The 15,868-nt window shown below is 42.6% G+C and overlaps 1 protein-coding gene across 2 annotated transcripts in view; it reads right to left on the reverse strand.

Annotated features, from left to right (window-relative positions):
* Positions 1-15,868, reverse strand: part of LOC140494104 (hepatic and glial cell adhesion molecule-like) — an 82,839-nt gene that overhangs the window by 6,610 nt on the left and 60,361 nt on the right. For both annotated transcript variants that reach the window (XM_072593074.1, XM_072593075.1), the window contains exons 4-5: positions 12,830-12,923; positions 3,671-3,744 (exon numbers count right to left, since the gene is read on the reverse strand). In XM_072593074.1, coding sequence (XP_072449175.1) covers positions 3,671-3,744; positions 12,830-12,923 — 168 coding nt within the window. The remainder of the gene's footprint in view (positions 1-3,670; positions 3,745-12,829; positions 12,924-15,868) is intronic.

Raw genomic sequence — 15,868 nt, forward strand, 5'->3', positions numbered from 1 at the left:
TTTTCTATCAGTATCTTTGGATCCATCTTATCTGGTCTGAGTATTTTGTCAACTCTAAATACCAACAACTTATCCAATACCGAAACAGAAAACAAAAAAAAACTGTGGATGCTGGAAATCTGAAACAAAAACAGAAATTGCTGGAGAAACTGTACAGGTCTGGCAGCATTTTTGGAGAGAAGGCAGAATTAACATTTCTGGTCCAGTGAGTCTTCTTCAGAGTTGTCTGTAGCCAGAAAATGGTTGGGGGTGGTGGTGGTGGAGAGAAGGAGGAGGAGTCCAGAGAGAGAGAGAACAGCAGTTGGGCAGATAAAGGAATAGTTTGCTCATTCCTCAGTGACTGTTCAGATTCATCTCACGTGGATTCCAACTTGTGTTTCATCCTTCAAATTTCCTAGCATCCCATGAGATACAAAGCACCTCATACAGCTGTTTGTGCCACACTCTGAGATCCACACTCAGTGCCATGCACTGCCAGAAGCGCACTCCCAACCTTTCTCTCCATTACCACTGCCTAACGTTGGCTCAGAGCTGCCATGCCCTCAGTTCCACCTCATTTTCCGGCTTATTTGATACTCTAACAAGAAACTTGTTCTCTTCCTTTCAGCCTTTAAGGAACACAATCTGTCACAACTCAGAGAAACCCATGTCCACCTGGAACCTCCCTTCCCTCCCTTTCCTTCTGTCTCCATTCTCTCTCCTAATCTTACCTCCTATTGAGTATTTACTATCCTTTCTGACCTTCTGCTCTCTGATGCTAAACTGTACTCAGCAAAGTTTGTAGCTTTATCTGTCTGCACCCTTACACAATCAAGTTTGGGCACGACATGATGTTGAACTTTTCTTCCATTGTCTTCACCTCCGTGCCCATTTTTTTTGGACAAGAGTCCTCTTCCTATCCCACACATCCTTTCACCCATGTGTAACAGTGTCCCTCCACCTGGACCACTTTATCTTCCTCTGAACCGATGCACTCTGTGCCCTCAAATCCGGCCCTGATTTTGTCATCTAGTCTGCTGACAAGGGTGGTGCCCATGTCGTCTGGCAGACCGACCTCCATGTTGCAGAAGCTGAGCCCCAGCTCTCATTCACCTCTTGCTATCTCCCCCTGGACCATGACTCCACCATGGAACATCAGGCTATTGTGTCCATAATGGTCACTTATCTCATTTCATCTGATGACCTCTCCTGTACTGCCTCCAAACTCATGGAATCCAGCCGTAAACAGCTCGCTTCGACCTCCTTTCCAAAATCCATTAACGTGACTGCCTGGTTGGACACATTGTTTCTGACTGTTCCTTCCCCATGGAAGTCACCTCTCCCTACCCAGGCTCCATTTTTTCCCCTCCATGTCCAGTCTCTTCCCACTTACATCCACGATTCTTCTAACACTTTACGTCAGTTTCAGAATTACCAGTTTGAGGCCTCTATCTGCTGCCTCCTCACCATGGTACACTCCCTTTACACATCCATCCCCCATCAGGCTGATCTCAGGGCTCTCTGTTTCTTCCTGGAAAAAAGTCTGAACCATCCCTACCCATTACCACCCTCCTCTGCCTGCATTCTCACTTTAAACAACTTCACCTTTAATTCCTCTCACTTTCCTCAGGTCAAAGAGTTGGCCATGGATACCTGCATGGGACCCAGTTATGTCTGTCTCTGTGGGGCATGTGGAACTTCCTTGCTCCCTCCCACAACTCTTACTGCAGTATATCAATGACATCATTGGCACTGCTTTCCGCTCTCATCCAAAATTGGAAAGATTAATCAATTTTGCTTCTAATTTCCACCCTGCCCTCACCTTCACCTGGTCCACCTTTGACTCGTCCCTTCCCCTCCTCGACATCTCTCTTTCCATTTCTGGGGATAGGCTGGCCACAAATAATGCTACAAACACACAGATACCTGGATTATAAATCCTCACACCTTGCTTCTTGTCAAGATTCTATCCCTTCCTCCTGGTTTCTCTGTCTCTGTTACATCTGATCCAATAATGCCATCTTCCACAAGGGGGGGGCTCCGAAATGTCCGTCTTTTTCCAGAACTGAGGATTACCCCCCTGTGGCTGACAGATCCCTCAGCTGTGTCCAAGCCATTTGGCCCTCAGCCCTTCTCTTCCCTCCCACAACATTGATAAGGACTCCTTGTCTGCACTTTCCACCTCCCACCCCCTGTATCCAAAGGATCATAAGTTGCCACTTCCATCATCTCCAGAGGGACACCATCACCACACACACAGTTTCCTCCCCTCTCTTGTCAGTATTCCACAGGGATTGTTCCCTCTGGACAGCTTTGTCCACTCTTCCTCCCCTCCCAACACCTTCCCACACCCCCATGGCATCTTCCTCTTGTTATGGACCAAACCAACCCCCTGCAAATATATCAAGGAGATAGCCTAGATCCTACTTTTTTTATTTCCACTCTCTCTTCCTGTATAACGTTTGTATTCAGCTAAGTTCTCAATTGCCCTTGGTTTGAATCTTTCAACCTAACTCATCACGCTCTTTCTGAGATTGATGGTGCCTTTTCAGAGGTCATGTGGCACAATGATAGTGCCCTGCCTTGGGTCCAGAAGCTCTGAGTTAAAATCCCACCTAAGGACTTGATGGCCATAGGAAATGTAGCATTATGTGGCTAAGTAGGTTGACTATGACTCTATAAATCCTTCTGATACATTCTATGGCTGGCTGTAGGAGTGGGAGAGTTTCCTGGTCAGCCAGGGTTGCGTTGTAGCTACAGGGTACCAGCATCCACTTTTTAAAAATCCCACACGCAGTTTCTTGTGATGAGCAAGCTTCATCCTCATTTACAAAGATTACCACATACTCACTTTGTCAGTATTAAATGCTCTAATCCATTCTTAAGTTTCAATGCTCATTTAGGAGGGGATGTTGGTCAATTAATATGTCTAAGTTTTCACCAGTTGGTAGCATCAAGTACACCAATTCAACTATTGTCTAGTTTAGGTACGGACTAAACCTCTCTCTTATCTGATTCTGTTGCACAAATGATCAGCGCGTTTGGCTGTTAATTGAAAATTTTGTCATTTCAGATCATCCAGCAAAGAAACCATTGTTGTTTCATGCTCTGTGGCACAATGGTACTGTACCCACCTTTGAACCAGAAGGCTTGGACCCAAGTCCCAAGTCCGACCTCCTCTAGGGATGTGTCGGAACACATCTGAACAGACCGATTACAAATCTACTATCTAAAGTTCTCTCTTCCCTGACCTGAGGGGAGTATCTATTTGTGTAAAGTTGAGACTTTTATATCCCACAATTGTCAACTGAGTCGATTTGCCAAATGAAGTTGTCGATTTGTGGTCAAGGTATTTGCATATTAATCAAGGATAATAGTTCAACCTGGCCAATCCCCAGTCCGTCAGGCTTCAGTTAAATTATTGGCTCTTTGTAAGGTTCTCAGTCGCCCACATGTACACTTAGCCCTTTCCCAGAAAGAAGTCTACGACCTATTTAGCATGCTTCGTGAATGGAAATCTCTCTTCAGGGGAATGGAGTCATCTTTGGCTGGCAATGCTCCAGACAACACTGCTCTCTGCTTTTTATCCTTCCCTCTCACCTGGATCTGAAACTGGGGACCAGAGTGATGAGCTCCACCCTCCAGCCCTGTAACATACACACCATTCAACGACACTCGTGTGACACATTACCTTCACGTTTACCCTGATCTTCATTCCGTTCTGCAGAACGTGAAGAGGTTCCTTTCTCTCCTTTGCCTTTATTTCTGAAAACAAACCAGGCAAAACGGTAAAGTAGAATACACTTCAAATTGATATATTTGGAGATACACAGTGGACATGAGTGGAAGTATCCACCCTTTTACAAACCAGGCAGTCAGAAAGAGATAAAACGAACAGAACAGGAAGTAGATAAAATTGTTTATGCTTATGACAATGTTAATCAGGAACTAACCTGAAAACAATCAGATTGTGTTCAATACGGTATGGGATAATAATTTGTGCCATCTTTTGAGCTTGGGAACTACAATTCCTAATTTGTCGATGTCTGGTGAAGCAGAGAAGAAAGTTGGAGCTGCCTCCTCATTTAACTGCTGGGCTGTAAGAACAGCTGGAAACCGAACAGCATGAAAAGCATTATACAAAGCTTGTCCAGCACTCAGCAGCAGTCTGTGCCTCTGAAGGGCAAGCTACACAGGGTGTAGCTACAAAGGCTACAACTGTCTGATATTGCAACAGTTAAACAGAGGCTATGAAGAACATCTGGACAGTGAGTGGGCTCCAAAGGTCATTGATGCAGTGCTGGAGACTTTTATAATGGAAAAACAATTATCCTACAGGAGGGTGGTGGGATGCAGGGAAAACCCTCCAAAGGGAGTGTAAGCATGGAAACATACAAAACTGGAGCAGGAATAGGCAATTCAGCCTATTGTGTCTGCTCCACCATTCATGATGATCATGGCTGATCATCCAACTCTTAGAGTCTGTTCCTGCTATTCTTCCATATCCTTTGATCCCTTTAGGCTCACTTGCGATATCCAACTCATCCTTGATATCATATAATGTTATGGACGGGATTGCTTTCTGTAGTAAAGTTCACAGACTCATCAATCTGTCTGGGTGAGTAAATTTCTCCTCATCTCAGCCCTAAATGGTTTACCCTACATCCTTAAACTATGACCTCTGGTACAGGACTCCCACATTATTGGGAACATCCTTCCTGCATCAAACCGGTCTAGCACTGTCAGAATTTTAGAGGCTTCTATAAGATCCCACAGGACTGGCAGCTTAATATTCCAGGATACAAATGCTTTGGAAGGATAGAAAGAGGGGCAAGGAGAGGAGAGATAGTGGCACTTTTGATAAGGGATAACATTACAACTGTACTTAGGGAGGATATTCCTCGGAATACGTGCAGGAAAGTTACTTGGGTGGAACTGAGAATTACGAAAGAGGTGATTACCTTTTTGTGATTATACTAACGACACTCGATAGTCAACAGAAAATTAAGAAACAAATTTGTAAGGCAGTCTCAGTTATCTGCAAGAATGATAGGGTGGTAATAATGTCGGGGACTTTAACTTCCCAAACATAGACTGGGACTGCCATAGAGTTAAGGGTTTAGATGGAGAGGAATTTGTAAATTGTGTGTACAAGAAAATTTTCTGATTCAGTATATGGATATACCTATTAGAGAAGGCGTAAAACTGGACCTATTCTTGGGAAATAAGGCAGGGCAAGTGACTGAGGTTTCAATGGGGGAGCACTTTGGGGAAAGTGAACATTATCCTAATAGCTTTAAAATAGTGATGAAAAAGGATAAACTGGATATAAAACTTAAATTTCTAAATTGGAAGAAAGAAAATTTTGATGGCATTAGGCAAGAACTTTCAAAAGTTGTTTGGGTTGGATGTTCGCAAGTTAAAGGATGGCTGGGAAATGGGAAGCCTTCAAAACCGAGATAAAGTGAGTCCAGAGACAGTATGTTCCCGTTATGATTATACTAACGAAAGGTGGAGGGAATGCTAGATGACTAGAGAAATTTAGGTTTTGGTCAAGAAAAAGAAGGAAGCATTGTCAGGTAGAGACAGCAGAGATCAAGAGTGTAAAGACAGTAGTAGAGGGAGATCAGGAGGACCAAAAGGGAACATGAGATATGGCTATTTTGGCAAATAGGGCAGAGAAGAATCCAAAGGGAAGTTATAAACATGTTCAGAACAAAAGGGTAACTAGGGAGAAATAGGGCCCCTCAAAGTTCATCAAGGTAGCCTACGTGTGGAACCGCAGGAGATGGGGGAGATACTAAATTAGTACTTTACTGTGGAGAAGGACATGGAAGGTATAGAATGCGGGGAAATAGATGGCGACATCTTGAATAATGTCCATATTACAGTGAAGGAGGTGCTGGATGTCTTAAAATGCATTAAGGTGGATAAACCTCCAGGACTTGCCAGAGGAAGTGGTGGAGGCTAGTACAATTGCAGCATTTAAAAGGCATCTGGATGGGTATATGAATAGGAAGGGTTGAAAGGGATTTGGGCCAAGTGCTGGCAAACGGGACTAGATTCGGTTAGGATACCTGGTCGGCATGGATGAGTTGGACCGAAGGGTCTGTTTCCATGCTGTACATTTTTGTGACTTTATGACCTGATCAGGTGTTCTCTAGAACTCAGAGAGAAGCTAGAGAAGTGATTGCTGGGCCCCTTCCTGGGATAGTTGTATCATCAATATTCACAGGTGAGGTGCTGGAAGACTGGAGATTGGCTGACATGGTGCCACTATTTAAGGAAGGTGATAAGGAAAAGCCAGGGAACTAAAAATCAGTGAACCTGATATCAGTGGTGGGCAAATTGTTGGAGGGAATCCCGAGGGACAGGATTTACATGTATTGAGAAAGGCAAGGACTGATCAGGGGTTGTCAACATGGCTTTGTGCATGGGAAATCATGTCTCACAAATTTGACTGAATTTTTTGAAAAAGTAATGAAGAGGATTGATGGGGGTAGTTTTATGGATGTGATCTATATGGACTTCAGTAAGGCGTTTGACAAGGTCTCTCATGGTAGACTAGTTAGCAAGGTTAGGTGACATGGCATTCAGGGCAAACTAGCCATTTGAATACAGAACTGGCTTGAAGGTAGAAGACAGAGGGTGGTGGTGGAGGGTTGCTTTTCAGACTGGAGGCCTGCGACCAGTGGAGTGACACAAGGATCAATGCTGGATCCACTACTTTTCGTCATTTACATAAATGATTTGTATGTAGGGATTAAAGGTTTAATTAGTAAGTTTGCAGATGACACCAAAATTGGAGGTGTAGTGGACAGCATAGAAGGTTACCTCAGAGTACAATGGGACTGTGACCAGATGGGTCAATGGGCTGAGGAGCGGCAGATGCAGTCTAATTTAGATAAATGTGAGGTACTGCATTTTGGAAAGTCAAATCTTAACAGGACTTCTACACTTATACACCTAGGTAAGGTCCAAGGGAGTGTTGTTGAACAATGGAACAGAAAACTCAAAAAAGGATCATGCTGTGAGGTCAAGTGAAATAGGGATTGATAGGAAGGGTGAAGGGAGTAACAAATTAAAAATATTATATATGAATGCACAAAGCATTAGAAATAAGGTGGATGAGCTTGAGGCTCATTTGGAAATTGGCAGTTACGATGTGGGGATAACTGAGACGTGGCTTCAGTTGGACAGGGCCTGGGAAATGAATATTCAAGGCTATGCGTGCTATCGTAAGGACAGACTGACTGGCAGAAGGGGTGGGGTGGCCCTGTTGGTAAGGAATGATATTCAGTCCCTTGCACGGGGGGACCTAGAATTAGGGGATTAGATTAGATTAGATTAGATTACTTACAGTGTGGAAACAGGCCCTTCGGCCCAACAAGTCCACACCGCCCTGCCGAAGCGTAACCCACCCATACCCCTACATCTACATCTACCCCTTACCTAACACTACGGGCAATTTAGCAATGGCCAATTCACCTGACCTGCACATCTTTTGGACTGTGGGAGGAAACTGGAGCACCCGGAGGAAACCCACGCAGACACGGGGAGAACGTGCAAACTCCACACAGTCAGTCGCCTGAGGCGGGAATTGAACCCGGGTCTCTGGCGCTGTGAGGCAGCAGTGCTAACCACTGTGCCATCGTGCCGCCGTGTAGAGTCAGTATGGATAGAGCTGAGAAATCCTAAGGGTAGGAAGACCCTAATGGGAGTTAACTACAGGCCCCCAAACAGTAGCCTGAATGTAGTGTGTAAGTTGAATAAGGAGCTGAAATTGGCCTGTCGCAAAGATATTACTACAGTTGTTGTGGGGGATTTCAACATGCAGGGTGATTAGGAGAATTAGGATGGTACTGGACCCCAAGAAAGGAACTTTGTAGAGTGCCTCTGAGGTGGATTCTTAGATCAGCTTGTGCTGGAGCCTACCAGGGAGAAAGCAATTCTGGATCTGGTGTTGTGCAACAAACCGGATTTAACCAGGGACCTTGAAGTAAATGAGCCATGAGGAGGTAGTGACCACAATACAATAAGCTTTAATCTGCAGTTTGAAAGGGAGAGAGTAGAATTGGAAGTGACAATATTTCAGTTGAATAAGGGGAACTATGGAGCTATGAGGGAGGAGCTGGCCAAAGTTCAATGGTGCAATACCCTAGCAGGGATGGCAGTGGAGCAACAAAGGCAGGTATTTTTGGGTATTATGCAGAAGTTGCAGGATCAGTTCGTTCCAAAAAGGAAGAAAGATCGTAAGGGGAGGCAGGGGTGGCCGTGGCTGACGAGGGAAGTTAAGGACCATATGAAGACAAAAGGGAAAAAGTATAATATAACAATGATGAGTGGGAAATCGGAGGACTGGGAAGCTTTTAAAGAACAACACAGGATAACTAAAAAGGAAATATGCAGAGAAAATAATATGGTACGAAGGTAAACTGGCCAAAAATATAAAGGAGGATAGTAAAGGCTTTTTTTAGGTATGTGAAAAGAAAAAAAATGGTTAAGACTAAAATTGGGCCCTTGAAGACAGAAATGGGTGAATTTATTACGGGGATCAAAGAAATGGCAGAAGAGTTGAATTGGTACTTTAGATCTGTCTTCACTGGGGAAGACACGAGCAATCTCCCAGATGTAATAGTGGCTGAAGGACCTGAACCGAAGGGAATTTATATTAGGCAGGAAATGGTGTTGGAGAGACTGTTAGGTCTGAAGGCTGATGAGTCCCCGGGACCTGATGGCCTGCATCCCAGGGTACTGAAGGAGGTGGATCTAGAAATCGTGGATGCATTGGTGATCATTTTCCAATGTTCTGTAGATTCAGGATCAGTTCCTGCGGATTGGAGGGTGGATAATGTTGTCCCACTTTTTAAGAAAGGAGGGAGAGAGAAAACAGAATTATAGACCAATTAGTCTGACCTCAGTGGTGGGAAAAATGCTGGAGTCAATTATAAAGGACAAAATTACGACACATCTGGGTAGCAGTAACAGGATAGGTCAGAGTCAGCATGGATTTATGAAGGGGAAATCATGCTTGACAATCTTCTGGAATTTTTTAAGGATGTAACTCTGAAGATGGACAAGGGAGATCCAGCGGATGTAGTATACCTGGACTTTCAGAAAGCCTTTGATAAAGTCCCACATAGGAGGTTAGTGAGAAAAATTAAGGCACATGGTATTAGGGGCAAAATACTAACTTGGATTGAAAATTGTGTGGCTGACAGGAAACGGAGAGTTGTGATAAACGGTTCCCTTTCGGAATGGCAGGCGGTGACCAGTGGGGTACCGCTGGGATCAGTGCTGGGACCGCAGCTTTTTACAATGTACATTAATGATATAGATGAAGGTATTAAAAGTAATATTAGCAAATTTGCTGATGACACAAAGCTGGGTGGCAGGGTGAAATGTGAGGAGAATATTAGGAGAATACAGGGTGAGCTGGACAGGCTAGGTGAGTGGACGGATGCATGGCAGAGGCAGTTTAATGTGGATAAATGTGTGGTTGTCCACTTTGGTGGCAAGAACAGGAAGGCAGATCACTACCTAAATGGAGTCAAGTTAGGTTAAGGGGCAGTACAACGAGATCTAGGAGTTCTTGAACATCAATCAATGAAAGCAAGCATGCAGGTACAGCAGGCAGTGAAGAAAGCTGGCCTTCACAACAAGAGGGATTGAGTATAGAAGCAAAGAGGTCCTTCTGCAACTGTACAGGGCCCTGGTGAGACCGCACCTGGTATATTGTGTGCAGTTTTGGTCTCCAAATTTGACCAAAGACATTCTGGCTATTGAGGGAGTGCAGCGTAGGTTCATGAGGTCAATTCCCGGAATGGCGGGACTATCTTACGCTGAAAGATTGGAGTGACTGGGCTTGTATACCCTTGAGTTTAGAAGACTGAGAGGAGATCTGACTGAGACGTATAAGATTATTCAAGGATTAGACATGCTGGAGGCAGGAAGCATGTTTCCGCTGATGAGTGAGTCCAGAACCAGAGGGCACAGTTTATAAATAAGGGGTAGGCCACTTAGAATAGAGTTGAGGAGAAACTTGTTCACCCAGAGAGTGGTGGGTGTATGGAATGCTCTGCCCCAGAAGGCTGTGGAGGCCAAGTCTCTGGATACTTTCGAGAAAGAGTTGGATAGAGCTCTTACGGATCATGGAATCAAGGTTTATCAGGATAAGGCAGGAACAGGATACTGATTGAGGATGATCAGCCATGATCATAATGAATGGTGGTACTGGCTCGAAGGGCAGAATGGCCTAGTCCTGCAACTACTGTCTATTGTCTATAAAGAGACCTTGGAGTGCAGGTTCATAGTTCCTTGAAAGTGGAGTCTCAGGTAGGTAGGATAGTGAAGAAGGCATTAAGTATGCTTTTCTTTATTGGTCAGAGCACTGAGTATAGGATTTGGAAGGTTATGTTGCAGTTGTACAGGTCATTGATTAGGCCACTTTTGGAATATTGTGTGCAATTATGGTCTCCCTCCTCGAGGAAGGATGCTATGAAATTTGAAAGGGTTCAGAAAAGATTTACAAGTGTTGCCAGTGTTGGAGGATTTGAGCTATAGAGAGAGGCTGAATAAGCTGAGGCTGTTTTTCCTGGAGTGTCAGAGGCTGAGGAGTGGCTTTATAGAGGCTTAGAAGGGGTATGGATGGGGTAAATAGACAAGATCTTTTCTGTGGCATAGGGGAGTCCAGAACTAGAGGTCCTAGGTTTAGGGTGAGAGAGGAAAGATTTAAATGGGGTCTAAGGGGCAACCTTTTCATACAGAGGGTGTTGTGGGTATGGAATGAGCTGCCAGAGGAAGTGGTGAAGGCTGATACAATTACAACATTTCAAGGTATCTGGATGAGTGTATGAATAGGAAGGGTTTACAGCGATATGGGCCAAGTGCTGGCAAATGGGACTAGATTAATTTAGGATATCTAGCCGGCATGGATGAGTTGGACTGAAGAGTCTGTTTCCATGCTGTACATCTCTATGTCTCTATGACATATGTCAGTCCTGCCATCCCAGGAATCAGTCTGCTAAACCTTTGCTGCACTGTTTCTATCACAACAACATCCTTCTTCAGATAAGGAGACCAAAACTGCACAAAATATTCCAGGTACGGTCTCACCAAGACCGTATATAATAGCAGAAAGACATCCCTGCCGTTACACTCAAATCCTCTCACTTTGAAGGCCACCATACTATTTGCCTCCTTTGCTACCTGCTGCTCCTGCATGCTTACCTTCAGCGGCTGGTGCACAAGGGCATGCAGGTCTTGTTACACATTCTACTGTCTCAATTTATAGCTATTTTGACAATAATCCGCCTTCCTCATTTTGCTTACAAATTGGATAACCTCATATTTACCCATATTATATTGCATTCGCCCACTTGATTGGCTTGTCCAAATCTCACTGAAGCACCTCTCCATCCTCCTCATGGCTCACCCTCCCAGTAGGTGGCTAGGGAAGTCAATGTTGGGAGTCTGGCAGCAGGGTGAGAAGATGTTTAATGACTTCTCATACATGGTCAATATCAGTGAATGCACCTTCACTTCACATCACAGGCTGATGTAACACTAGCCTCCCTGACTGCACATAAACACATCGCTTGTCAGCAACTTTCATTACCACTCAGAACTCACGTCTGACATTCACATCTTACCCATTTATACTCTCACTTCCTCTGACTCTGTGTCTCTATTTCCTTTTATTATCTAATTTTCACATGCATTCTGCTGATTCGACCATGTTTTACTGTATATTCATTTCTCTGCTGCTAGCACTTTCATTCCACTGACAAAAGTGCTGCACTACCACAGGCACTGTCTATCACATGAAGTAGTAACATGAAATGTTGCCTGTTCAGGTGGATATGACACCATTTTATAATGAGCCACAATAATACTCCCAGTGTCCTGGGCAATATTTATTTCTTGTCGCACATCAATAAACATATAAATAGATTCTTTGATCATTTATCTCACTCCTATCTTTGAGACCTTGCTGCATGAAATTTAGGTACCGTGTTTCCCTACAATATACAGTGACTACACTTCAAAAGTACTTCATGGTTTGCAAAGGTCTTCAGCACATCCTGAGGTTCTGATAAAGGTTATGTATATACAAATTCACATTTTCTTCCACTGCAGGTGTTGGAAAGTCACGTTTGAGTTGATGTAATCATTATTTCTCATCTTTTGAGTCTTAATGGCCACCAAAGTTCACCAAATTTCTCAATTAAAAGGAATTATTAAAATCAGCATGCAAACATATTTAAGTCTGATTGTGTGTGTCGCTATATCTGTCAAAATTACACAGAGACAGGGCATAGCTATTCTTTTGGATATTCCACTTTGCAACATGTAATTTCAAATGCAAATTATTAAAAACAAATCCAATCTCAGGATATGGTTGTCATTAACAAGAGCGGCATTTATTAATAATACCCCAAGAAGATAACAGGCTTCCTATTAGAAACACTGTCTTTTGTAGCAGTTTAATACAACCAATTGCTCTGCACTTACCCCACTTCAGGGGTAACCATATTTTAATGGGGCTGGACGTACACTCAGAATAAACTGAATAAAGAGGCTAAATGTCCTTCTCTAAAGGATACCAGTGCACCACTTGGGTTTATCTAACAATTGGACAGGCTTTTAACTTCCAGATCTTTAAACTTTACATAAAAGTTTACAACTACTATTATGAGAGTTCAACTCACCCACGCTAGCATACTAATCTTGTAATAAAACCACAATATGACTAAACTCTTTAATGTGGAGTCATTTACAGTAAGTCATTCTGTATGCGCAATTATAAACAGGCAAGATATAAAAACCAAGAAGCTCAATTCAATCTTACTTTTTGGAAGGTTTCCAGCAGGCACACACAGTTACCAAGGTAACCAGAAGGAAAATCCCGCCTGTAGAAAGGATGATATATAAGGAACTCCGCCCTAGAAAAAACACAACAAGGTCACTGTCCAATCCTTCAGTCTCTGAATTTTAAGTGGAACTATTCTAGTTATGTTTAGAAGAATAATAAGCCCCCCCCACCCCACCTTGTGGTGTAGTAGTAGCATCCCTATACCTTGGACAGAGAGATCCAAAGTTTAAGTCCCATCTTCTCCAGGTGTCTACAATAACATCTCTGAACAGGTTGATTATAAAAACGGGTTAAAAAAGATCAACATAAGAAATGGTTTTCTGCCCATAAAGCCTCTTTTATTCACATTGTCATAGAATCTTTGAATTTTACAGCATAACGAGAGCTCATTTGGATCACTATGTTTGCACTGCCTTCATCAAAGTTGGCCTCAAATATTGTAGGATTGATCCATTTCCCATCAAAAAGCTTTTAGGTGCCTGATCACAAGACTGCTTTTGATAAGGCCCTGGTTGGTAAAATAAAGTTCTCCTAATATGTTAGGGACATACAATAGGAACGTAGGTAAAGGAGTAGGCCATTCAGCCCCTCTAGGAGCAATTCAATGTGATCAAGGCTGACCTGCACCCTAACTCCATATACCGACCGTACGGTCCATATTGCTTAATACCTATGCTTAACAAAAGATGATCTGTCTCATTTTAAAAGTAACAACTGATTTAGCATCCACTGCCACTTGTAGAAGAGAATCCCAAACATCTACCACCCTTGGTTTGTAGAAATACTTCCTCCCTCTCCTGAAAGGTCTTGCCCCAATGTTTAGACTTTGCCTCCTAGTTCTAGAATCACCAACCAGTGGAAATAGTTTATCTTTATCTACCCTGTCTTTTCCTGTTGATATCTTGAAGACTTTGACTCTTAACTTTATAAATTCTAAAGAAAACAAGCTTGATTTGCATAATCTCTCCTCATAGCTTAACCCCAAAGTCCAGGTATCATTCTTCTAAACCAAATAGCCAAATAAACCAAATATATTGGCAAGGGCAATATATCCATCCTAAAGTGTGGTACTCAGATCTGCTCACAGTACTCCAAGAGGGGTCTAACCAGGGTTTGCATAACTGTAGCATAACTTTTGCATCTTTATACTTCAGTCCTCTAGATATAAAGGCCAGCATTCCATTAGCTTTACTGATTATTTCCTGCACCTGCTCATGGTATTTTAAAGATCCATGCACCTGAGCCCCATGTCTGTTTGGACATCCACTATATTTGACTTCATTCCATCTAGAAGTACCCTTATCTATCTTTGTTGGTTAAAAATAGATAATCTCACACTTGCTTATGTTGAACTCCATCTGTCACAGTTTTGTCCATTCACTTAGTCTATCAACATCTCTGTAATTTTCTACTATCATCTACAGTGCTGCCCAGCTTTGAATCATCAGCAAATATGGATGTATGACTTTCTATTCATTATCTGAACCATTAATAAACAATATGAATAATTCAGGTCCTAGTATAGATCCTTGTGGGACAGTGCTGGTCTTCTCTCTGTTATCCAATTTCCCAGTCATTTGCCCTCAATTCCATTGGCTTCTACCTTAGTTAACAGTTCCTTATGTGAGACTTTATCAAATTTCATCTGGAAATCAATATAAGCACAATCCACAGACTTTCCCCTGTTCATTATCTCAGTCACGTCTTCAAAAAATTAAAAGAGGTTTGTCAGCTGTGACCTATTTGTTATGAATCCATGCAAGCTCTCCCTAATTAACTGAAAACTTTCAAGACATTCAGTTACCTATTCTTGATTATAGACTCAAGAGTTTTTCCACCACAGATGTTAGGCTAATTATCTGTAATTCCCTGGTTTTTCCCTTTCACCCTTCTTAAAAATGAAGAGGAATGCACAATTTTCCAATCCAGTGGGACAATTCAGGGGACTATGAAAGATGATATCTAACATAACTGCAATATGCTCCCCTATTTCCTTTAACACCTTCGGACGGAAACCATCAGGTCCTGAGAACTTCTCACTCTTTATTTCCATTAATTTCCTTTTCAATTATGTTTACTTGAGATAATTTTATTCAGTTCCATCCCCCAATTCACTATTAATATCCTCAGGACTTGCAGTAAGCTATCCTTCCTTTCTGCTGTACAAACGGAGGCAAAGTAAGTATTCAATATAGCTGCCATTTCCCCATACTCATTGACAATATCTTCCAGTCTATAGTGGGCCAACATTTGTCCTGATCATCCACTTACCCTTATGTAACTATAAAATTCCATCTTAATAATTTTGATGTCCCTGGCAAGTTTCCTTTAATAATCTCTTTTAGAAGCTCTTATAAGCTGCTTTGTGATCCTTTGCTAGTCTTTGTATCTTTCCCATTCAGCAGGATCTATGCTGTTCTTTGCACTTGTGCAGTTTTATGCTGTCCCCTCTCTCTTTTTTTCTGTGAAGACCAGCTTTTCCCTCTCAGGGATATAAACTAGCTTTGTGTTGTGCTAAATGTTTCTTTAAACATCCTCCACTGTTCTTCAGTTGTTTTACCCACTAACAGAAATTTCCCAGTTTTTCATGTGGACAGTCTCTGTCTGATCTCATTAAAGTCAGCCTTACTTAACTCAAAAAATTCTTGTAGCTGATTCATGCTTTTTGCTTTCAAATGCTACACTGAACTCGCTCATGTTGTGATCACCATTTGATAAATATTCACACAATTATATTACTAATTAATTCCAACTCATTACTAAATCCGCTACTGCTTGCTCCTTGTTGCATCAGGACATATTGCTCTGGAAAACTATCCTGGACACACTCCAGAAATTGACAGGCGTTGGCTGCCTCTCCCAAACTGTAGTAAAGTTAAAATCCCTCATTATATTTGCTTTGCTACAAACTTGCCTAATTTCTCCATTTATAGCACTTCAGAACTGCTACCAGGGGGTCTATACACAATAGTTATAACAGTTTTAGATCCAGTGGTGTTCCTCAGTTCAACCCAT

The sequence above is a fragment of the Chiloscyllium punctatum genome, chromosome 23, assembly GCF_047496795.1.
Source record: "Chiloscyllium punctatum isolate Juve2018m chromosome 23, sChiPun1.3, whole genome shotgun sequence".
NCBI lineage: Eukaryota > Metazoa > Chordata > Chondrichthyes > Orectolobiformes > Hemiscylliidae > Chiloscyllium > Chiloscyllium punctatum.